The sequence below is a fragment of the Pleurodeles waltl genome, chromosome 3_2 (assembly GCF_031143425.1).
Source record: "Pleurodeles waltl isolate 20211129_DDA chromosome 3_2, aPleWal1.hap1.20221129, whole genome shotgun sequence".
Lineage (NCBI taxonomy): Eukaryota > Metazoa > Chordata > Amphibia > Caudata > Salamandridae > Pleurodeles > Pleurodeles waltl.
The window spans coordinates 97,340,662-97,365,873 of record NC_090441.1 but is presented as its reverse complement, the minus strand read 5'-3'; the positions used below and the strand labels follow the sequence as shown (position 1 = coordinate 97,365,873).

The 25,212-nt window shown below is 44.1% G+C and overlaps 1 protein-coding gene across 4 annotated transcripts in view; it reads right to left on the bottom strand.

Annotated features, from left to right (window-relative positions):
- The window catches only part of CLIP2 (CAP-Gly domain containing linker protein 2), a 400,768-nt gene that overhangs the window by 1,526 nt on the left and 374,030 nt on the right, over positions 1-25,212 (bottom strand). For all 4 annotated transcript variants that reach the window (XM_069226902.1, XM_069226900.1, XM_069226903.1 and 1 more), the window contains 3 exons: positions 18,590-18,749; positions 14,832-15,017; positions 13,124-13,186 (listed from right to left, as the gene is read on the bottom strand). In XM_069226902.1, the coding sequence (XP_069083003.1) occupies positions 13,124-13,186; positions 14,832-15,017; positions 18,590-18,749 (409 nt within the window). The remainder of the gene's footprint in view (positions 1-13,123; positions 13,187-14,831; positions 15,018-18,589; positions 18,750-25,212) is intronic.

Genomic DNA, 25,212 nt, shown 5'->3' with positions numbered 1-25,212 from the left:
GTTCCCATCTACAGGGTTTCAAGTGTGACTGCTTCAAGCTCGTTTAAACCCCAAACAACTCATATCTCGGCCCTATGCTGGGATAATGGTTAGCACTGCTCTGGGCTCAGTAGGCCTGGAAGGGTGAACGTGGACCATTTATAAAGAGTAGGAACCATCAAAAGGAAGAAGAGGAAGTGTCTTTGTGGTACAGGTCACTTGAGGGAAACTTGTATGAACTCCTTTTGTTGGCAGTGTAAGCACAGCAAAACAGCAAACAACCATTCGTGGAAGCAGTGCTTTTGAACAAAATGGCTTCTCAGTAGATGGAAATCATCTGTACCTGTATCCTCCTCTCTTACGTAAAGTTGGTGTCAGTGTTTTAATTATGATTGCTTCAGGACACTACCTTTAAATACTGTGATGCTCCACCATAACCAGCTGTGGCTCTCCACTGCAAATAAGCTTCCTCCTACTATACATTTCTACTTCTAATGTCTCAACTTCGGCTGGCAGAGGTTGACCCTCTGCCACACTAAAAGATTATAAAGACAGCTACAGAGAAAGGGCTGATAACACGCATTCTCCAACACTGCTTCCAGCCAGGCTCTGGAATAACCTCCCTGTGTCACCAAGACTCTCCTTCTCCCTCCTCTATTTATTTGCTAATGTCTAAGTTGCAAGAGGCGATAGTCATAGCAGACAAGAGACCGACCGTCATATTGGTCGGCACTCTAAATGACGTGGGCTTCATGTGTAGACAAGAGGATGGGTATAAAAGGCTGTCCACAGTGCATCGCTGCAGCAGGCATCCAAATGGTAAGCCCATCGGCTGCAGTAAGCAGTGGTGGGCGGTGAACCTCAACAGTGGAGGGTAGTCGAGCCGAGTGCCTGTCCAGTGGCAGCCACTGTAATAGATCACAATGCCTTTAGACTCACATTCCAAAGCTCGTAATTATGGCTCGTTATTATAACAGGCCGTGAATGAGAGCTCTGGAATTAAGGCTGAAGACAAAGTGAGTTTCTCGTAGTGTCTGTCAGTGGGCCAAAAGATAAAAATATAAAGAAAAATATACTTGTCCACACTTCTCGTCTTCACTGCAGTCAGCGCAACAGCACCTCATGGAGCCTCAGCCAGCTCTTCTCTCCAAATCCCGATGCTGCTGTCATGCTGCAAATGAGCAGCATGAAAGCAGCGCCAGGATTGGCTGGGGCTGGCTGCTTCGACGCTCCAGCAGCCACAGGGTGCTTGTGCCTGCTTTCCACCCAGCTGTCTAATACAACTCGGTATAGAGGTTTACACTGTGCATGTCAGGCTGGCCATCACAAAACAGCCGGCCAAACTGACATGCACAGTGTAAACTGGTGGAGTGAGCACCACTTCCCTGCTGCCAGTCAGCAGCAATGTCCCGTCCCCAAACACTACTCGGGCTGGGAGCAGTGAAAAATAAAATGGTAATTCATTTTATTACCATTTTATTTTTCACTTTTCCTGCACTGGCGCCGGGGGTGGGGGCAACGCTCCTCTGCCCTGTTGGAGGGGGGCCGCCGCTGGCAGTAAGAGAGAATGAGTGCATTACTTACTGTGTGATCAGGTGTTAAGGATTAGTGTGGCTAGGAATATGTTATACCATGTTAAAAGCAAGCTGTGATTGGCGGCGGCTAGTTGGATGTCGATTGTATCTGTATGTTTTGATGTTACAACCGCTCTGCAGATCGTTAACCGGGGTATAGGACTTTGTATACTGCTAAATGTGCCTTCCTTACTTAGACATTCAACAGAAGTCCAGTAATTGACTGACTTTACCAGAATTGATCAGTTCCTTGCCACTGAAGCCTGGATATCTGTAGAGTCAGCACCTGATTTGGCTGCTACCTGCCCTCTTAAGTTATAAACTTTTTCACATACTGCCTCCTAGAATGTGAAGCTGTTTAATCTGAATCCTTTTGCTTTGGCCGAACTGTTGGGGTTGACCTTAATGCTATACCCAAAGTTATTATTGTCATTCTGACATTTTTATGAACCTTGCTGTTTCCCTGATGATTTTCTAGTACCTTTATGGATTAGTCATACCGCATTTATAGTGCTGGAGGACTACAATGTGTGGGCAGAACTTCCTAGTAATCCGCATGCAGTGGCCCCAATTAGTAAGTTATCCGTTTTAAATATTATCCAAAAAGTGACCACACATCAAATTGGGCAACTGTTGTATTTCATTTTCTGCACCTGATAAGCTTGTAGAATGTTGCAACGTTGTTCCACTAGTTTGGTCTGATCCCTTTTTGATCCATTTTAAGACTGCATTAGCCGCTATTGAGATGGCTTGCCCTCCTAAAAACACACGTGCTGCAGCATGCCCAAGGGCTAAATTTTCAGCTGAAGAGTTCATGAATATTTTGACAGAAATGGGTATTCCGTAGGAAACGTTTGAGTTGAAGATGACTATGAGACCTTTTCAATTGGTTTACAGCACTGCATGTGGTTCTTTCCTTATCCTTTTCCTGCACTTGACATAGTCACGCCTCAGGCCCCTGGTACAATGCTTCTCAATGATATGCCAGACGGGCTTTGCACCTGAGGCTAAAGCTGAGCCAAAGGTGGCTTTGAAATAGAGCAAAGACTTAGTGCAAACTAAGGTCAACTTTTTTGGTACCAAGATTCTTTATGTTCTCTCGTAGGGGATTTCCATGTATAGTCATAAGCACTGAATAGTTCCGCGCGCCTGCGGGGACCCCGGAGCACTGATGTGAAGTATATTCTTAAGTGCAAACACCAGCCGTTTGAAGAAAAGGTCTGTCAAAAAACACTTAAGAATAACATTGTGCAGCCTATGTGAACAGCTACACAGGCCAAATTGTTGAAAAGAAAATCAATAGTAGAGTAAATTCATGTTCAAACACCTATTTATTCTAGAAATGTAATAACAAATACATTCTCATACTTTATTTACACCTCTGATGAGAATAAAACAATGCAGGGCAGTGTAGCCCATAGGCTGCCATTATACAGAATGTAAATAGAGCTGTGCCTTTAAGAAAGCAAAGTCTTCCTGTATCCCATCATGCACAGCAACAGGCAGTTGCCTCAGTTCTTTTTTCCGGCTCCTGCTGACAGGACCCTGAAGCATTGAGCTCTACCTCACAAAGCTTTTTGTGACAGAAATTCATTGAAATATCTTCTGAATTTCATTTTCACTCGACGTTTTTACCTTTGAGTGATCATTTTCTACTGATTTCTGTTAAATTCTGACAGAATTTTGAGGTTTTTTCTAGTTAGAAATGCCTTCACTTTTTGATAAATGTCCTTCTTGTGGCAGAAAGAAAGCTAAAACAGATCCACATAGGGTCTGTATAATTTGTCTTCCATCCAGCCACAAACCGGAGTCGTGTGACATTTGTAAAACCTTCTCTAGAAGAACCCTTCGTGATAGAGAGAAGATCCGACTTCAGGCGAGAGAGGACAGGAGAAAAAGTGGCCATTCCACTACAGAGCGAGGAGAAGGTCAGGCTTCTACCAGGGCTCTACCTGTTTCCTCCATGACTCCTTCCAGACCTGCTGAAAAACGACATAGATCTCCGACGACGTCGAGAGCGTCGACGTCGAAGCAGGGAACGGCGCCAACATGTTCGCTGTCGAGGAGTGGTTCGCCGGCGAGAAAAAGACATCGTTCGCCGTCGACAGCTATTTCGCCGTCGAGGCGGCGAAGACACCCGACGTCGAGAGGATCTGGGTCGCCGTCGACACGGCGAACACAGTCCACGCCAAGGAGATCCGAGTCGGGCTCGCCGCCGACACGGCGAGGGAGATCGCCGTCGAGAGAGAGTGTTCGCCGTCAGAGGCGTTCACCGTCACTGCACCGACGTCGAGGGTCGTCGTCGAGAGGTTCGCAGTGGCGAGAAGAGTCGACGTCTAGAGGCACTCGCCGTCACCGCAGTTCGACGTCGAGGAGTGCTTCGACGTCGAGAAGACCATCTAAGAGGCCTAGAAGGGTTTATACAACCTCGGAATCCTCGGCCTCGCTTATCCTACTTCCAGCATCGCCACAGCTCTCGCAAAGGCAGTCGCCGTTACCACAGACGCCGGTAACACCTACGGCTCCTCTTCCGGCGCCTCCTCCAGAGCCTGTTCTGAGGACCCCAACGCGATCTGCAGGGCGTTCTGGATATTCGTCGAGGCGTACATCTACCTCTAGGCACCGTCGTCAGGAATCACATGGACATTCTTCATCGTCCACACGGGACTACTCTCCAACCTTATCGGACTCACCGTCCCCAAGAGTGTCCCCCATAGATGATGTCAACACATTTCAGGAGGTCTTAGTGAGAGGGGCAACCAAGCTGAATATCCCGCTAGCAGCTCCGGCCCCATCGACATCAGTGATCTTTGAAACCTTGCATCAAAAGACATCTTCACGACCTTTACTTCCACTGGTTCCGGGTCTTATTGAGCCAGCAATGGACATTTTTCTCACGCCGGCTACAACAAAGGCTGCTCCTTCCAGACTCATTAAAAAGTACCGTCCACCAGAGCAAGATCCTCTATTCTTGAGGTCGGACCCAGTACCAGACTCGGTAGTTATAGTGGCAGCGAAGAAATCGCATTCGACTTCACCGTCTTCCTCTGCTCCTCCAGACAAAGAGAGCAGAAAGATCGATGCTGCAGGAAGAAAAGTATGCTCGACGGCATCCATCACCATGAAAGCAGCCAGTGCCACTGCTTTATTAGGGAGATATGATCGATCCCTCTGGGACTCTATACTGCAGTTCGCGGAGCATCTCCCTAGGGACAAAAGGGAAGATTTCCTAGAGGTCGTGAGCGAGGGAGCTATGGTTTCTAACCAGATTATAAGTGCTGCGGCGGATTCTTCAACACTATCCGCGCATAGCTATGCTCATGGTATAGCGCTCAGGAGACATGCATGGCTGCGGCTTACATCGCTTAAACCCGAAGCACAGCAGAGGATACAGAACCTACCTTTCTCAGGCTCCACTTTGTTCGGCTCTCATGCCGATGACGAGATGGCCAGAATGAAGTCGGAGCTGGATACCCTGAAAGCGGTAGGCATGGAGCGACCTAAAGAACAGCGAAAAGGATTCCGACCATATCAAAGAAGACTGTTCACCCACAGGTATCAGACTCCACATTGGACGTCTTCACGCCCTCAGCAACAGCAGCAGCAGCAGCATCAGAGGGGTTTCTCCAGAAGGTCGACAAGGGGTCGTTCAACACCTCAGACCCAGACACCTCGACAGGTGCCCGCGTCTAAGCCCTAATCTTTGCTTCCCCCTCCTCCGTTACCCACTCCGGTAGGGGGAAGTATCTCAAATCATCTGGACGAGTGGCTACGCATCACATCAGACGCCTGGGTTTTGAATATTGTGAGACATGGTTACGTTCTCAGATTCACCAGTCCTCCACCATCTGTTCCACCCAAAACAACCAACCGACACCTCGAAGCTCTTCAGTTAGAAGTCACCATCCTATTGCAAAAAAGAGCCATAGAACCCGTCCCGATCAGCCAGCAAGGGAAGGGGATTTATTCGAGGTATTTCCTTGTGCCAAAAAAAGACAAGCAAGAGTTTCGTCCCATTTTAGACCTAAGGACAGCAAACAAGTGGATTCGCAAAGAGAAATTCAGGATGCTATCCTTGCACCAAATTTATCCACATCTTCGTCAGGGCGACTGGCTCTGTGCAGTAGACCTTTGCGACGCTTATTTTTATTTTCATATTCCGGTGGCCAAGAAACATCGAAAATTCCTATGGTTCACCGTCGGAAAACATCATTACCAATTTGCGGTTCTGCCTTTCGGCCTAAAATCAGCGCCAAGGACTTTTTCCAAATGCATGGCGGTGGTAGCCGCCCATTTGAGGAAGCATCGAATTTTTGTCTACCCCTATCTAGACGATTGGCTCATAAAGGCCTCCAGTTATCTAGAGACGCAACAACATTTCAAATGGACTCTACAGCTGTTACAGAAACTCGGTCTTCAAGTAAATCTCCTGAATTCCACAGCAACACCGGTTCAGAGGTTGCATTACTTAGGAGCCATTATAGATACAAATCTAGGAAAGGTGTTTCCTTCGGAGGAACGACGATTATCGATTCTCCAAAAGTGCAAACAACTGCAAGAGGCTCCACAGACCACTGCAAGAGTAATAGCTTCCCTACTGGGCTCGATGGCGTCTTGTATCCATCTCGTTCCCAATGCTCGCCTCCATATGAGACCATTACAGGAAAACCTGGAGGATCAATGGAGTCAACTAATGAACGAATGGGAGAACAAAGTCCTCCTTTCTCCCCACGCCTTACAGTCCCTCAAGTGGTGGTGTCTACCCGACAATCTCTTGGTGGGGATTCCGTTCCAACGACAGCCTCCAGCTCAAACCATCGTAACAGATGCGTCACTGCTCGGATGGGGAGCGCACATGGGACATCTTCGAGTCCAAGGCAAGTGGTCACAGAAAGAGAGTCTCTATCACATCAACCTGCTGGAACTTCGAGCGGTCCACCTTGCGCTCAAAGCTTTCCTTCCCTCTCTGAGAGCGGAAACTCTCCTTCTTCAGACGGACAACGTGGCCACCATGTACTATGTAAACAAACAAGGAGGCACCAGGTCCAGGATTTTATCCAGGGAGGCTCAGACAATCTGGCATTGGCTTCTAGCCAGGAACATGTCGCTAGTAGCAACTCACCTGCCGGGCATCCAGAATGTGCAAGCGGATGCTCTCAGCCGAGTAATGGACGAGAACCACGAGTGGGTTCTACACGACGACGTCGTTCATTCCATTTTCGCACTATGGGGTTCCCCCTCTATAGACCTGTTCGCAACCCCAGAAAACAAAAAATGCCAAAACTTCGCCTCCAGATATTACCATCCAGGGACACTGGGGAATGCCCTGTGGATAAACTGGTCAGGAGCATTTCTTTACGCCTTTCCACCGCTTCCCCTGATTCCGGCGGTCCTCCAGAAGTTATCCAATGCTCAGTCCAAAATGATCCTGATTGCTCCGGAATGGCCACGACAATGGTGGTTCCCAGACCTTCTTCACCGGTCACTCAAACCACACATCAGGCTCCCTTATCGTCCGGACCTGCTCACGAAGTTCGGAGGGCAGATATCTCATCCCAACCTCTCATCACTGAGTTTGGCAGCATGGCTCCTGAGCTAGTGCAATATGGACACTTGAACTTACCTCAGGACTGTATGGAAATCCTGAGAGAAGCTAAGCGCCCTTCCACACGATCCACTTATGCAAGCAAGTGGAAGAGATTTTGTGTGTGGTGTTTAGACAACAACATTGACCCGATATCCTGTGGAGAAGAGTCTATTCTGCCATACCTCCTAACATTGGCAAAATCGGGCTTACAATTATCATCAATAAAGGTACATTTGGCGGCTCTAACAGCATACAGGAAGAGCCCATCGCAACCTTCCTTTTTTCGAATCCCAATTATTAAAGACTTCCTGGAGGGTTTAAAAAAGGTTTTTCCCCCCATTAGAAGGCCGTCTCCTCCATGGGAATTGAATGTTGTCCTATCACGCCTGATGCTACCTCCATTCGAGCCAATACATAAGGCATCGCTTCAACATCTCACATGGAAAACTGCTTTTCTGGTGGCAATCACTTCAGCGCGTAGGGTCAGTGAAATCCAAGCCCTTTGCTCTCAGGAACCCTACACGGTTTTTCATTCTGCGAAAGTGGTAATGAGAACTCATCCAAAATTTTTACCGAAAGTCGTCTCCGATTTTCATGTGAATCAAACCATTTCACTTCCAACTTTCTTTCAAAATCCAGCTACTCCTGATGTAAAGAGGGTTTTGAAATTTTACTTGGACAGGACAAAATGCTTACGTAAATCACAACAGCTTTTTGTTAACTATGGCCCACTCAGAACAGGGTTGGGCACGTCTAAGCAATCACTATCCAGGTGGATTGTTTCATGTATAATGTTATGTTATCAGTTAGCGAACAAGTCCCTCGGTGGTAGGCCAAAAGCCCACTCTACTAGAGGGAAGGCAGCTACTACAGCCTTAATGAGAAATATACCTTTGGCAGAAATATGCAAGGCTGCCACTTGGAAGTCTGTCCATACCTTTACTCAGCATTACTGCCTTGATACAGACGCTGGGGCAATGCACAGGTTGGACAGGCCTTGCTTAAGAACTTATTTGCATAACTTTAGTGTTTTGGCACTATTTTTTTTTCTCTGTCTGCTCCACCGCGGTTATGGGGATGGGCTTGCTACTCTATTCAGTGCTTATGACTATACATGGAAATCCCCTACGAGAGAAGGAATGGTTTCTTACCTGTAACTCCAGTTCTCTCGTAGGGGTATTTCCATGATAGTCATAAGCAACCCTCCCTCCTCCCCGGTGGAGTTCACATAGAAAAAGTTGCCATAAATATGGTTGATGTTGGTACTCCAACAAAGCTTGTTCCAAGTTAAAAGCCTTCAAAAAGAACTGAGGCAACTGCCTGTTGCTGTGCATGATGGGATACAGGAAGACTTTGCTTTCTTAAAGGCACAGCTCTATTTACATTCTGTATAATGGGAGCCTATGGGCTACACTGCCCTGCATTGTTTTATTCTCATCAGAGGTGTAAATAAAGTATGAGAATGTATTTGTTATTACATTTCTAGAATAAATAGGTGTTTGAACATGAATTTACTCTACTATTGATTTTCTTTTCAACAATTTGGCCTGTGTAGCTGTTCACATATGCTGCACAATGTTATTCTTAAGTGTTTTTTGACAGACCTTTTCTTCAAACGGCTGGTGTTTGCACTTAAGAATATACTTCACATCAGTGCTCCGGGGTCCCCGCAGGCGCGCGGAACTATTCAGTGCTTATGACTATCATGGAAATACCCCTACGAGAGAACTGGAGTTACAGGTAAGAAACCATTCCTTCTTATTGCTTTGAAGGAGGTTTTCATTTTGTATGTTCTGTTAGTGCTCCTTTGTGTTCCACTCATACCTTTGACCGAGCCATGCAATCATTTCTCACTTTTTTCCTAAAACAATTCATGGGATTTGCCCATCCTTGATGACATTCGAATGTGGGTGTTGCTTGATCTTTCTGCTGCGTTCAATACAGTCTCCTAAGGGGAAACTGTCCATTAGGTTGGCCAAGGCCAGCATTCAGGGAATGGGTTTACAATTGATCGACTCCATCGATTCTTATCTTGGATCAAGATACCAGATGGTTCACTTGTCCCCCTTTCGTTAGGAGTTTAAGGCTTTACAGCAGGGAGTCCTGCAAAGCTCCTCGTTCAGCCTTACTCTTTTTAATACATATGTTCATCCAGTGACCCAACTGAATAGTTCTTTTGCTGTCAAATTCATGAGCAATGAGGATGAGAGACACATTTTAATTTCCATAGACAACTCTGTTTCTGATCTACGTGTTATTTGAAGACTGCATGTTAGCTGTTGCCTCTTGGCTGACAGACAATTCTTTAAAATTCATTTGGGAAAAAGATTGAGTTTTTGTTTTTTCCCGGTGACGCCTTTCAAGTCCTACACCCCCTGTTTTATGGCCAGCCTCCTTGATAGTTGTGTCAGCTTTGTTGCCAGCAGTGCACTATTTGGACTTTCATTTCGATGACTCCTTGCCTCGTCAACTTAGACTTTCTTTCTGTTACTTGCTTCTCATTTAATAACTTATTGCACAAAATTCTCTCTTTTCTGCTAACAAACTTGGCCATTAGTGGTTCAGGCGACAGTCCTTATGTCTTGGCTCTCTATCTGGGCTGTTTAAACGTTTCCTACGCATTCAGAATGCTGCTATGAGAGTGGCTTTACAATGACCTTGGTTGTCTACTGCTTCAGCCGCACTGAATACTCATTGGGTGCCTGTCTCCAAACAGGTGACTTTTAAATCTCTTTGCCTGGTCCATTGTGCTCTTCATTGCCAGAGTCCTCTATTTGCAAAAAAAGTTCCAATATTTTCTTCCAGCCTGTTATCTGGTGCTCATTTGATCATTGTTCCCAAGTTCTGTTGCATAAGATTAGGCAGCCCGGCCTTTTCGGTCAAAGCGACTGAGCTTTGGAGTCTCTGCCTTTCTCTTTGCAAATGTTACAACAGCAGCAGCCTTTTTGATAAATCGTAAAGACCTAGCTTTGTACACAATAATACTGACTAATTAATAGCTTTCTTACTTTAGCACCAGGATACCCTTTTCAGATCGCAATGTGCTTTGTAGGCTACATTACCAAAACATAGCATAACAAAGCACTGGCAAAGCCAATAGGAATGTCTTGCATTTACAGTATAAACTAGACCCTTTTACTTTGCCAGACCCTCTGAATACTCTGAATTTATATTTCAGCCTGGTGGCAGAAGTGGCAAAGCTGTTGAATGCCAAAAATCCTAGCAGTGGCCCGATGACCAAATGTGGTTGCTAATGATACCAAACAGTTGTTCCTCTAATAGCAAACATAAGATTCACTGTCTTTTGGCATCCTGAGCAATTTAATTGTTTTGCTGTAAAGTGAACCAATGTGCCACCAAATGAAAAAACAACATGAAACATAGGTTGTGTATATAGTGCATGTATGAAATAAAGAACTGAATGTGACAAAAGGTGTGCGTGTACTTTTCAGATGTAAAATAGTCTTTCGTTTTTTGCTATGGAATCACTTCTCAGGAGATAGAATGATGTAATAAACAGCCAATAGCATAATGTGGGAGATACATACTTCTTTGGGCTGATCGAAGATGTAATTGACGCTGTCTCTAAGCAATACCTGAAGGGGGGCTGACACAAACAAGCCAGTGGTTGAAGGGGCTAACCTAAAGCCCATTTAATATGTAATGTAAACAATGGATCTTGCAGACACCTAAGCTATCAACTAATTTGTAATTTTATCCATGAACACCATTGATGTGCGTTACATTTCAGCCAGCAACTTGTGCATGATTAGCATTTTGTATGTGCATCAGTTGTTATTCATACCTGCGAATAACAAGAGTTAAGAATAACAACAGGCTAAGAATAACAATACACAGACAATTCTAAACATGCACAAGTTGCTGGCTGAAATGTAACATACATCAACGGTGTTATGGATAAAATTATAAATGAGTTGTTATCTCATTTGTACAATGGCCAGACATAATTCTTTTTTTATTTACATAGCACTACATTATGGTGGTCGAAATGCACAGGAAGGAAATGAAAGAACATCACAGCCAGCTCAACCACAAGCAGGCTGGCGATTTAGCCAATCAGGCCATGCGCAGTGCCTCTCTTAGTAAACTGAGCCTACGCAGAACTACTTTATGCACTGAAACCACAGCAATGGTGAGTTGAATTATTTGTATTATGTAAGTACATGCAAAAAACATCTTAGAATTTGTTACAGGTCTTGTCAAAAGTACTCGACTTCAGTACTTGTCACATACCACCACAGTTTGTTGATTCTGCAGTAGATGCAAGGGGAAAAGTACAGGCATAGGGTCAATATATACATGATAGAAGCAGAAATACCATGATGTAGGATTGGTACCAAAGGTTGGCTACAATTAGTAGGATCTAATGTTGGACTACTAGTTCAGTTTTATGCTTTCTTGGTTCTTCTACAGGTCAGTGCTCAATAATATCCAGCAATGACAGAAGTTTCAAATGTTGCTGCTTGAGCAATCAAAAGTTCCAAAAACCATTCAATAACAAGCATTTGCACATTTGCAATGCAATGGGTCTTGCGTTCGCTCGAGTTAGAGCTATTAGTGTTATAAATTCCTAACTGGACTTTTCTTGCCACATACATTGAAAATGAAAAGTAAAACAGTTGACAGAAGCAAGCCGATTCAAAGCGCCACTGCCACCATGAGTGTGCGCCCAGGAGTTATTGGCTCATTGTGTGAATGTCTAGAAAGGATCAAGCTGGGATGAAAGGCAAACCCAAACCGGAGGAGGGACCATCACACGCTGAAAAAGGCATGTCTAACAGGAGGAAGCATGACGTAGTGTGATGGCCAACAAAAATGTTCACTTAGTAAAATCGCCTGTGGGAGGAAACTCAGCACATAAAGGAGAGACATTTCACAAAATGCACCAATAAAAATGAAGCATTTAAAACAAGCACAACAAACAACGAATAGCAAGAGTGGGCATGGTTAATAACCCACGGAGAGATTACAACAGGCCAGAGTGCTTGCACGCTCGACCCCAAAAAAGAAGGATCCTATCAAAATGTGAGATAATTTTTATTTTAGAGGATATATGGCTTGTTAAATTCTGTTAAAAAATGTGATACTGCTCAGGGAATGTTTTCTTTCTAAAATCATGTAAACAGTTACATTATTAGGGAAATAATTTATAAAATGGACACATCACTTAGATTTATCTGTGCAAAAAATAAATCATGTTAATGATAGTTTTATTTTATCATTGTCGGCTACACCAAAGATGGTTGAATACTCAGGCAACTGAGGAGACGCCAGGTAGTATGTAGCCTGTCATCTTGAGAGATGTTCCACTTCCGAGTTAAAACTTGGAAAAGCAGGTATTTACTTCAATCTGTGGTGTCGTACTCTGGGTGCTAGAGGAAATGTATTACTATATTGATGCCAAAGCATGTTGTAATCCATTCCATTTCATGTTATCAGTGTTTCCAGTGCCTAATTTGTAGAAGAAAGAACGTCAGTGACCAAAGCTCAGCTCAGAAGCCCACAGCCAGCACAAGTAAATGTCAGCGGGCCGAAAACCAAGGTTGCAAAGTTCTGAATCCACCTCATGCCCCTTTAACCCACTACCACACGCCCTCTCCCTCCTTAATCTCCTTCTTGCAGGTCCTTGCTTTCTCCCTTTGTGACAGTTTTATTGTCTTTCCCTTCCTTCATTTCTCCAATCTGTGTTTTTCCCGCTCTTGCGCTCAGTAAATATCTGAGGCAGTAAAGTGCCAGTCCCCAAAAATAAATGGCCTCCACCGGCTCAAAATAAGCATTGAATGTTTCTGTATGAAAAAGAAATAGCCAAATTACCACTTGGTTCTCTATTATTTTGGGTTGACTCCTATAACACAGTATCACATCACCAGCAACATTTGAAGCAAGTGTTTTTTCATGACATACACACATGCCAATAACCAAAGAACCGAAAGTGTTAATTACATGGAGTTTTCTTTCTTACCTCCTGTTTTAAGGGGTTATCTTGTTGGTGAATCCCATTGGCTGAACCAGAGTTTGCAGAAATCTGTAACAGAGAATGTTTACATGTGAGAAACTTTATTCAGTAATCACATGGGCAAACATTTTGGAAACTTTTCGGAGCAAGCCTCAATAGGAGAAGATGTATAAACTTGCAACGGTTACCAAACATCAAAAAGATGGCATATGGGTGTAGACTGCATGTTATTTTATTAATGTGGAGTTAGTGTTTGAACATTAAAAAAAAATTATATCAGTTTAAAAAATGGTTGTATAAACCCTATATTCAGTGCAATGACTTGAAAATAATTACTTGGTTTTGTTTGGCACCCACCACAGGCCTCCTTGGACTGGCTCTGTATACCATCAACGCAAACATTAAGGTACCCCACACACAGGCAACACTTTCAAAATGTATTGTTTCTAGCTGTGTCATATTTAATCTGTATAATGGCCCCAAAGTGAATGCAAATTGGGACTGCCTGTCAGCACAACATAAAAGTGATTCCAAGTCTGTTGGCTCAGTAGACAAATGCAACCACAATAGGGATCTGTGTTTAACCTCATGGACACAGGCTTGAATTACAGTGGCCCATTAAGCCTTTCATTCTTCAGAGGTCGATAAAATTAGTACCAATGATTTCGGTTACAGTAAACATCTGTTATTGCGAAGATACTTTTCAGGGTGAACGTGCAACATGAAACACAGACACATGCACACGTCTTACAGAGATGCTGGTGTATGCGGATGTGTTTTGCGTCATGTATTTTTATTGCGTCAGAGAAGAACTGATTGCGGATGCCAGGTGAATTTTTGGGATCGATAAATTGATATTCGGCGCAGCCTGCATGTCCCATACCTGTGACTTGTCAGGAGTGCATCTCATGGCCTCTCTGAGTCTTTGATATTTGGAGCAGCCTGCCTTCGTGTCCCATACCTGTGAATTGGCCGGCCTGCACTTCTCATGGCTCCCATGAGTCTGTGATAGTTGGAGTAGCCTGCCTTCGTGCCCCATACCTGTGACTTGTCCATCATGCACCTCATGGCCTACCTGAGTCTGTGATATTTGGAGCAGCATCCCTGCGTGTCCCATACCTGTGACTTGTCAGGAGTGCGAGAAGTGTGGCTCAATGGTTAGAGTGGCAGACCCTGAGGCAGAGATCTGGCTCAAGACCAGGGTTCAAGTCCCGCTTCGGCAGGTCTTGGGCTCAATTCCCCTTGACCAGATAATTCTCGCCTCGGTGCCTAATCTAATTCATGGGTCCCACTCTGCAACTCTGGGCAATAGCTTGCTTAATCTCCACAATGGCCCCAACAGCGCTTGGATGCCTGGCTTCACCCTGGGGGTGCTCAGGAGTGGGCGCCTCACAGGGAAAAGCCAGGAGGGGTTCCATAGCGGTATGAGTACAGCGCCTTGAGACCCTAACGGGTGAGTAGTGCGCTATACAAGTGCTAATTTACATTTTTTACATTTACATCTCATGGCCTCTCTGAGTCTTTGATATTTGGAGCAGCCTGCCTTCGTGTCCCATACCTGTGAATTGGCCAGCCTGCACTTCTCCTGGCTCCCATGAGTCTGTGATATTTGGAGCAGCATCCCTGCGTGTCCCATACCTGTGACTTGTCCGGCCTGCACCTCATGGCTCCCATGAGTCTGATATCTTAGGCAGCCTACCTGGGTGTCCCATACCTGTGACTTGTCTGGCGTGCACCTCATGGCCTCCATCAGTCTGTCCATCTGCTGGCTCTGTTCCATAGCGCTACGCAGAGCATCTTCTGTGCTAACCAGTCGATGTTGCAGCCGGAGGACCTCCGACTCTGAGGATGGGTCGATTAGTGAGTAACGCCGTTGATCCAGCACCACCCGCTCTTTATCCTGAACAAAGAAATAGAAATGAGTGTACTGGTGACCTTCCAGCAGCAAGGAGACTACACTAAACTCACGGCAATTGGCAACAATCAGAATCTACTACTTCAATGAGTGACTGCTATACAAACAAACTTTGTTTTATTTGAATGAGAAGTAAATTGAGAAGTGCCCTGAACTTATTAACACAGGTTTGGAAATTGTTTGCAGACACTCTATAATGCTGTTTTAATTTGAGCAAAATCTTGTTATGAGAGCACGGCATTCACAAAGGGCGTACCCTAGGCAACTGGAGTTCTTCTATCTATGAAAAAGCTGAGGTGAGGTCGAGAAGAGGTGAAGGGGCTAGGGGTGCACTGGCCACTCCTCATCTTAACAGCTGGACCCGATGGGTAACTATCGGTGGTGCCAGGTAGCCTGTTTAAAGCAGTCACCCGGTGAGTGATATCACAATGTATCTTGAAGCCCCAGCAGGGCTGGTTAAAAAGAACTGGCATTTTTCTCTACACTGCAAAAGCCCCTTTAAGATGTAGTGCACATTAAATACTAAATGAATTGTGAATCCAAAGGATCCAGTCAATTCCTAATGTAAAATTGAGCCAACCGTCCCTGTACTTGTGTCCGTCGTCCACAGTGTGGTCCAGAGGCTAACTGACCGGGTTCAGCAAGTGGCTGGAGCAGCTTAGTTGAGTAATGATGGTTTTGCTGGTGGTAGCTCGACTCCCTATACGTGCAAACAGCTGCCATCTAGTGGTTGGGATTTGAATTACCACCTTTTTCCCCTCCTAAAGTTTATAGGGCACAGGAGTGTCTGAAGTTGATCCCAGACCCCTTGCTGTCTTGGCAGCCCATTTAGCACCTGCCAACTGCTCAGTAGCCCGCACAACTGTTCCACTTCCCATCTCCTCTCCACCCAAACCTTGCCACCATCGCAGAAGAACAGCAGCCTGTGAACAGTAGGCTGCCGCATGTTCAGGTTCTCCCATACGGACAGAAATGTCATTTGCACTGGGAGAAACAACCATTTGCAAAACCAATATGTCTGGCATTGTCTGCTAGTCTTTTTGCTTTTCAATCCTTGCTTGGGTTTGTAATGGTTTTTATACAACTTTTTTGATGGGGGCACTTCTTAATATAAAAAAACAATGGGTAAAGGCAAAACTAGGTTAAGGGCCTCAAAAAGCACGCATTTCCATAGTAGCCCTGGCCCTGAAGGGAATTACTTTGTGTATGGGTGCGCTCCCTTCGAGGGGCGGAATTGCATCACTCAGTGAACTGAGCCAATGGCTGAAAGTGGGCTGACCCAATGCTGTATGCATGCTGTAGTGGAAACAAACCAATGGATGACGAAGGCTGACAGTAAGCCTCTACATAATAATTTTATGGTGTACATCACTGCAGTAAAATTAACAGGTATTGACTAACGACACACCTAAAAAGCAATTAAAATTCATGCTGGTGCCCACAGTTAACTTAAATTATGGGCAAGAGTTGGCGATCATGAAAAGAGTAAAAGGTGACTCCAGCATTTAACCTTTCAGTCAAAATGACTACAGCACCCTCTTCTCTCCCCGTTTCTGGCTCATAGACAACTGTGCCGATGTGCTGCCACTTTAGTACTGACCGTCTGCATAATATGCTGTTATAACTCTGTTAACACATACATGCACTGGTTCACCCCAGAATCTAAGAGTATCCTCTCATAATGACAGACTCAATTGTGACCAACAATAAAATAAGCGCTATTAAATTGATCTTGGCAGAGGGGCTTGCATGCCTGGGGATGGACAATGTCCTTTCTCAGTATTTGATTACTGGCATACTGTAAATATTCATGATTGTCCCTTCTAAAATGCCTTTAAAACTTGGGAAAGATTACAGTGGCTACCCTGGCGACTGGAAGGTGGCTTGTTGGACCGTAGGGGCAGAGCCAGGCTTCCAGTATGTACAGCATGAGAACAAGCACAAGGGCAGTTTATCATTTATGGGCTCTGTCTCGCCTAGCAAAAGGGGCACTTTTTAAAGTAATTTGTTAGAATCTGGCACCCCCTTGTGGCCTCTCATGGTGATGCTGTAAAACAATTGGCTACAGTGCTCTGTACCACTAGTCAGTTAAGAGAGTGTGATTAGCCATGTGATTGGATTAACGTGGCTGAAGGTACCTTGGGCAGAATGTTTTGTGGAGCTTAATCAGTTGTGTTTTGGTGGGTGAGAAACCTTCTCATTGGGTCTTGTAGTAGACAGTGGTTACTGGGTAGTGTCCCTGGTGGGTATTGTTAATTTACCCGTGGTGTCCCAAGGCAGCAAGTACTGATGAAAACCATTGGATTATTAAGTTACTCTGGGCACTTGATACTCAACGGGTAGTAGAGTCAAGCAACAAGAGGTGGCATTGAATAAGAAACTCCGATATAACGCATTAAGTAGATGCCACAATAAATGCAACAACAAACTTATTATCAAGCAAAAATCAATTACTTTTACAAATGAATCATTATTTATAATTAGAAAAAAAAGAGTAGTTAAAATAAAGATCTACACAATAAGCACAAAAAGAGTGATCATCTTCTGGGCCTGAGACACGATGTCAAACACCTTTATAGCTTTTATGCCCTAGGTCCTAAGTTTCTCTAACAATGGGCCCCAGGGCAAATGCAATTTTGCCGGGGAAAATTCAAGCATTTTCATCAACCTTCAGAAATCCTTGAGTCTAGTACTTTTTATTTACTCTCAAATAGCCAATGGGAAGAGGTACTTGACATATGGAACAAAGTAACACGATGGATTAGGTATATGTGACATCAGCTGTGAAATAAAACTATTTTCATGATGAAGACTTTTTACAATGGACTGCTCCTTCTACAGCTTGTTTCCCATTCTAGGTAAAAAGGACAAAATCCGTTTCTTCAGCCACTATGAGATAGAGTACTTTAGGCATATCAATATATGTGAGAGGGAGCACCAATTCTTTAACACCGTAATGCAATGGGTATGATGTGACCATTTAATGTTTGAAGATATACACAGCTGTACTGTATTCCTTATAGGTCTTCTCAGATACATTTCAACCCATTTGAGATTTAAAAAAAACATATCTTTTTTGTTAGAACTAGAACTGTAGATTATGCAGAAAGTTATGTATTATGTAGCCAAACCCAACTAGCGCCCTGCTATGCGGACATTACTGTGTTCATGAAATCACAAAATTTCAGTGACAGTGTTTAAAATGAACTAATTTCAAACATTTATTTTGAGTACACATGTGATCATTTAGGCACACACACTCCAACAGCATCGTAGGTTTCTACTTGCTGTCATCACTGTGTGATTTCTCTCTTTTCTAAATATTTATCATTTGCTAAGGCAAGCTACCTAATGTTCTCTCCAGTGCTTGCTAATGCACAGTATCCATCAAAGTAAAACATGATGTTAGTTATCAGATCTCTAATTAAGGTTATTTTCACCTTACAAATTGTCACAAACATTCTATTTATCAGCAGTGTGGTACCTACACAGAGGAATCCATACCTTAGAACAGAGTGTGGTTCATCTGTGGAAATAAAATTGCATTAGGCACTTACCAACACTGTCAGCTTGTCTCGCAGCACCTTGATATCTTCTTTTAACTTCTGTTCTTTCGTCCTCCACTCTGCTTTATGCACCTCCCGACTCAGGTCCCGCTCAGGGCCCGGAGAGTGCCGATTGGCCTCCAGCAGCAACGAGCGCAGCTCATTTAGGCTCCTGTTGAGGGGAGAAAGGATAAAAAGAACTAGTTTTATAATTAAGACTTGAAAGAACTCTACGACATAAGAAGGAAACTCTCCGGCAAATCCAGCAAGCCAGAAAGACCTGTTAAAGACAAAGCTGTGAAGACTGTCATGGGTAAAGAAAGCCCTGAAGAAAGCTGGGTGGAGCCCTTTGAAGAGCTGCTGAACCAGCTCATTCTGCAGTCTCCACCAGACATACAGCCAGCTGACAAGGACTTGCCAATCGACTGCAGCAGACCAACCAAGGAAGAAATAGGGCAAACCAAACTAACATCTGAAAAATGGGAAGGCAGTAGGCCCTGACAGCTTTCCTTCAGAGGCACTGAAGGCAGACATTGAAACATCAGTAGACATGCTCTAACCCATGTTTGGAAGGATCCGGGAAGAGGAAAAAGTGCCATCAGCCTGGAAGGAGGGAGATCTCATCAAGATCCCCAAGAAAGCTGAACTGAGTAACTGAGCAATCTCCAGAGCGATAACTCTTCTATCAACCCTGGGCAAACAGTGATGCTGCGCAGAATGAAGAAACAAGTCACTGCTCAGTTGCGACACCAGCAAGCTGGCTTCTGCAAAGATAAATCCTGCATGGAACAGATTGCAACATTGTGCATCGTCACTGAGCAGTCGATGGGATGGAACTCCCCCTTTATGTCAACTTCATCGACTATGAGAAGTCATTCAACAGGGTGGAAAGACAGACCCTTTGTAAACCTCTCCGCCACCATGGTATGCCAGATTAACTCAGGAACTCTTACGAGGAAATGACTTGCAAAATATTTCGATAACTCACTGAGGCTTTCAAAGTAAGGACTGGAGTCCGCCAGGGTTGTTTGCTCTCGCCTTTTCTCTTCCTACTGGCCATAGAATGGATCATGAAGACAGCCGCAGCAAGGAGAAGAAATGGGATTCAGCAGACACCTATGGACCAGCTCGACAACCTGGACTTTGCAGACGACCTGGCCCTATTCTCCCATACCCATTTGCAGATGCAAGAGAAGACCAACATAGTGTCAGCCACATTAGCACAACTTGGCCTCAACGTCCACAAGGGAAAAAAGACAAGATCCTGAAGACTAACATGGCCAGCACAACTGCCATCCTTTTTGCAGGCGATGCATTGCAAGAGGTTGAAGCCTTCACCTTCCTGGGCAATTTCATAGACAAGCAGGGCGGGACAGACGCCAACATCAAGGCAAGAATCGCAAAGCAAGGGCTGCCTTCATTCAGCTAATGAAGATCTGGAGCTCCAAAGACCTAATGCTGCAAACCAGATCAAGTGGTTTAACAAAATTGGTCCTTCTGTATGGAGCAGACTCTTCGAGGACAACAGTGACCACCACTAACAAAGTCCTGACCTTCATCAACACTTGTCTGAGGTAAATACTCCAAATCCACTGGCCAAACACCATCAACAACAATGACTTATGGCAGCAGACTTTCTAACTCCCTGCTCCTAAATAAATCAGGTAAGGATGCAGGGGCTGGATAGGTCAAACACTCTGTAAGCTCGCAATAAACACCACCATACAAGCCCTCACCTTGAACCCTCAAGCGAAAAGGAAGAGGAAGGCCAAGAAACACCTGGGTTCGAGGCATTGGGGCTGACAATAAGAAGATGAGTTACATGTGGAATCAGATTGAAAGAAAAGACCAGGACAGAGATGGTTGGAGAGTCCTGGGTGATGGCATATACCCCAGGAAGGGTAGTAAGCATAAGTAAGTATATAATTAAGAAGCCAATTACGTAGCTCCAAGTTAACTCCTGCATACATTTCTAGTACAAGAAACCAAATTACACAAACATCAGTGTGTTGCCTGTCCCAAAAGATTCAAAATGTATCTTCCTTCGCTGGTTATAGTCAGTTTAAGGCCAATGCTATGGAATTCCTGTCTTTATTTAACTGAAAGTTTACTGTAGTGCAAATCTTTCTTCAAACAAGATATTCAAAGCTTATACGCAGATGCATAGTAATATGCAATTTATCACCATTGTTGAGTGTGAGGAGAGGCCAACAATTACAAGGTGAAGCCCCAAGTGGGTCATTATGCCCCTTCCCTCCCTGAAAATAATACTAAATAAAATATTACACGTTGCACAGCTACATATATGCTTTATATCATGTCATTGATCATTTGTTTAAAAATGAATATTTAACTAAAGCCCTGGTGTGCAACCTCAAATGCTGAGCACTTGACTTAAGCCTTGCTGCGGAATGAAACACAGCGTGCAGGAGTGCCAGGCTGTCTCTCATGGGTAATGTCGGAATCATTACACGTAGGCCGGTAATCCTGATGGAGTGATGACATAAATTACAGGTGCCATTGGCATAATAAGTCTCATTACGGGCTTGATATTTTTCGAGCCTGACACTTCGCCTCCTAAGCACAGGCAAAATGTTTAAGTGAAATACTGGGCAAAACCGTGCAGGTATTAGTGTGGAAACATCAAGTCATTCATGTTACTCCTCAAAAACTTGTAATGGGTAGTAATTCCGACCCACTGAATTGACTTGTGCTGGTGGTATTGGTAACTCCTGGGGGCAGGAGGACTTAACAGCCATTTTCCAGCCCCCACAAAATGAACCTTTTAGTCTAGTTTCAACAGGAATATTGACTTAAATAAAAATAGAAAACTGAAGAATAGAAAAAGAACATACATTGTGAACCAACCAAAAAGTGCTGTCTTCAAAAAGGAGATTCAGGAACACTGAGGAACCCTTGCATTAACTGGCTGGCAGGGCGAAGTCCACAAAGTGAATTCCAAATACATGGTAACAAATGCCTGTTTTTAGCTGAATAGAGAATAACGTCCTGCTCGACTAGTTTAGTTCATTAGTTCTCTTATAAACGCTAAAATGTGTTCTTCCTTAAATCTAAATAAAGATTGATCCAGAGGTTAGCTCTGTTGACTGACAACAATTTACTCCCAAATGTGCAAATTTGAAAGCATGGTTATAAGATGCTCCACATCGCTGACTGTACTGGTCGGCGCATAATTCTTACAGATATCTTTTAGAAACTATGGACGATTTTTCCCTACAGTTCTAGGAATCCGAGTTTCCACATTGAAATTCATTCTTTTGTTTCAGGGTAGCCAGCATAACCTATACAAACTGGGTGTTTAAAAGTTACAGAAAAGTATTCAAGCACAGGGCTTTGGAATTTACGTAGGCAGGACACCGTTTTCATATGAATGCTCATGGACTACTCATCGATTTCTTCACAAAATTGCCTAATAAAAGTCACAAGATTTCAAAGTCAAAATCACAATTCTGCCTTCCCTGAGTGCGATACTCTGGCCATGAAACTTCTGATCTCAAGCACCATCTGAAGGAAATGAAGCCTTTCTTAATTTGCTCCACCCTGAGACTGTCTCCCAGGTGCGTACCTTATTTGGAGTGGTACTATAGACAGTGGTTTCTGGGTTACATTAAGATAGCGAAACCATTGCAGGAATATGTGCAAAAAGACACTGCCCTAAGGCTTCTTCATTTTGCCAAACATTTTATTTTGTATTGTCATGAATGTAATGGATTTGCTGTTTTATTGTTGGTACGAAAGCAAAGAGAACAAAAAAAAGCCCTTACCTTTTACTTTTAGATCCAGACACGGCTGGCTTCCAGCATGTTCATAGTCTGTGGATGTGGAGGCGGCTGCCAATGTAGAAGCTTCTGAGAATGTTGTGTTGATTTCCCTTTTAACTGTGGCGGTTCCCTATTCTGTAGTTGTACTCCTCCTCACTACAAAACCCCAGACCTTCTCCGCTTCTTGACTGTCTTGGGATAAAATATTGTTGATGTCTGCCTCCCATATTACCTTGGTCTGTTGTCTTGCTTTTGCTTTTAACCCCATCTCACTAAATACTCTTGGTGAGAATTGAGATACCACACGAGTCCAAGTCAGTGCCCACTTTATTAAACCCTGCATTGACTTGGCTCATCTGCCCACTAGTGACAGTGAATTAACATATTTTGTGGATGGATCATGTCTGTGGAACAATGAGAATGTCATAGTTACAGGTTATGCTTTACGCACTGTGTTCCTGAATGTGGAGAGTTGCCATTTACCAACTGTGAAGTCTGCTGAAATAGAGGAGCTTATTAATTTCACTCAGGCCTGCACTGTAGCTTAGGAAAACACTGTTGTTGTACACGGACTCAAGGTATGGGTTTGAAATGATGCACAATGTTTGGCTACTCTGGATGCAAAGAGGTTTCCTAACCTAAGCCAGAACTCCCGTTAAGAACTGGCAGTATGTTAAAAATCTTGTAAACACCTTGCGATTACCTGAGAATGTGGCAGCAGAAGTGTGATGCACACCAGTATCCTCATGATGAGAACCAATCTATTTCCTGTACCAATTTTAAAGGATTTGTCTCAAGTGCAGGTGCTAACTTCTGAAAATGAAATGCAGATCTGGATCAGGCAGTACTATAAAAGAGATCCCAAGGGCATGTGAAGAGATAGCACTGTATGTGTAGTTGTACTGAAATTTCTACTCTCTAACCTACCATGTTGGTAGGGATGGCATGATATGTGCAGCTGCTATTCCTTTCTTCCGTAGACCAGAGTTATTGCCAATCCTGTTCCATGCGCCTGTCACACAATGTTGCCCTTCTAGAAAGACTTTATTCAGATGGCCAAACGTGCAAATTACACTTGTGCACTTGTCATTGTATGTATATTTTCAAGGTGAGTGGAAGCATACCCTTGTGCACATGCCATGGCGATAGGTAAGTGGTTACTCCAAAATGTAATTCCTCAGTTCGTGATACCATACCGAATGAGCAGTGACTGCAGTACAGTGTCTGCAGTAAAGGAGACACTTTATAAGGTCCTGGGAACAGACAAACTTTGTCATTGCGCCTATCCCCCAGAGTCTGCTGGCAAAGTGGAAAAAATCATGGTACTCGTAAGAACAAGATACCAAGTATATGCACAGAAACACAGTTGAAATGGCCTGATGCCCTGGTATTAGCATTATGGTACCTGAGAGAAATTCCTTCACAGAATACAGAATTGAGCTTACATGAAATAATCATGGGCTGACACATGATACTCCCCTAACATCCCTCTGTCTTCACTGCCAAGCTGAATTTACAGTTAAATGGTGACTAAATCTTACAATACCGCAGATTCAATTCTCAGGTGCAAGTGACATCTGAGTGCCTGACTGACACCTGTCTCTCCACTCCAGGGATCCGTGTGTACCAGAGGTTCACTACAGCCTCATTGGAGTGGACCCTATAAGATCCTGCTCATCACAAACATAGCTGTTAAATATTGTATACTGGCAGATTGGATCTACTATTTCCACTGCAAATGAGTTGCTCTTCCTAGAGACAAAGGTGCTTCTGATGGTGCTTCAGGGACCATGCCTGACCCGGATCTTCTACCGAAGTTGTTCCTGCTGCAGCCCCACTGTCTATTGGTCGCCATATTTTTGATGTTCATCTTCATTGCCTGTGCCATCACTGCCACAAGATGTGGCACTTGCAGCCTCTCATTGCTAATAACTGTCTGAACTGAGCACCTACTCCTTTGGATACCGGATTCCTCTGTGGATTTGGCCTGCTATCTTGATCGGTGCTTTCAGCATCTGGTTAGTGGTGGGATATATTTTTGATGCACAATGGGAACGTTTCCCAAGAACAACCTGTATTGAACATTCCCATGCATGGAGCTGCCACTCTCCCTATGAGAGTAACTCCTATTTGCTGTTGCTGGTAAACTACAGACAGAAGACAGTTCATTCTTCTTGCTGGATTTTTTGCATGCAAATGCCTGTTGATGTAGGAGACTGCATTCCTTTGATTTGATTACCCATCGCTATAATGACACTTCCCTTCATTGTTTCCAATATGGGCACAGACTGCCAGAGTAAGCTAGCATCTCCCCCTCCTACTTCCCAGGCTTTAAACCACAATCTGCCAGACCTGACTCATCTTAAATTGATTGAGCAAGGATTTCGCACTGAGACGTAATTGTCTCTAGTGTTTGTGCTGGACAAAAGAAAGGTGAGTTAACAGTGGAGAACATTCCTTTAGACTCACCTCACTTGCAGTACCGTCTTCCTCATGGAATGTAGTTTTAGAAGCATCATCCGCAAAGAGGTCATGCATATCTTATTTGTGGCTCATAAGCCTACCCTTGGTTGCCCTAGGACTGGACTGGGAACTCTTATCCAGGATACATCTTCCCTTCTATAATGCACTTTGATGATTATCTTTTAGAATGAAAAAGGAGTAAGCGGGCTGTTTCAGCTACTGTTCTGCTTTAATTCTCATGTATGGAAGCACTGTTGCTGTATAATGGAAGAAATGCAGACATTTTAATTGAAGTAGCTAACTTGAATCCTTTAGGATTCGTGGCAGAAAAGATCGATGCCTATGAAAAAATGCTGTTTCAAAGCAGAGTGGTTTTAGGTTGAGCCTAGG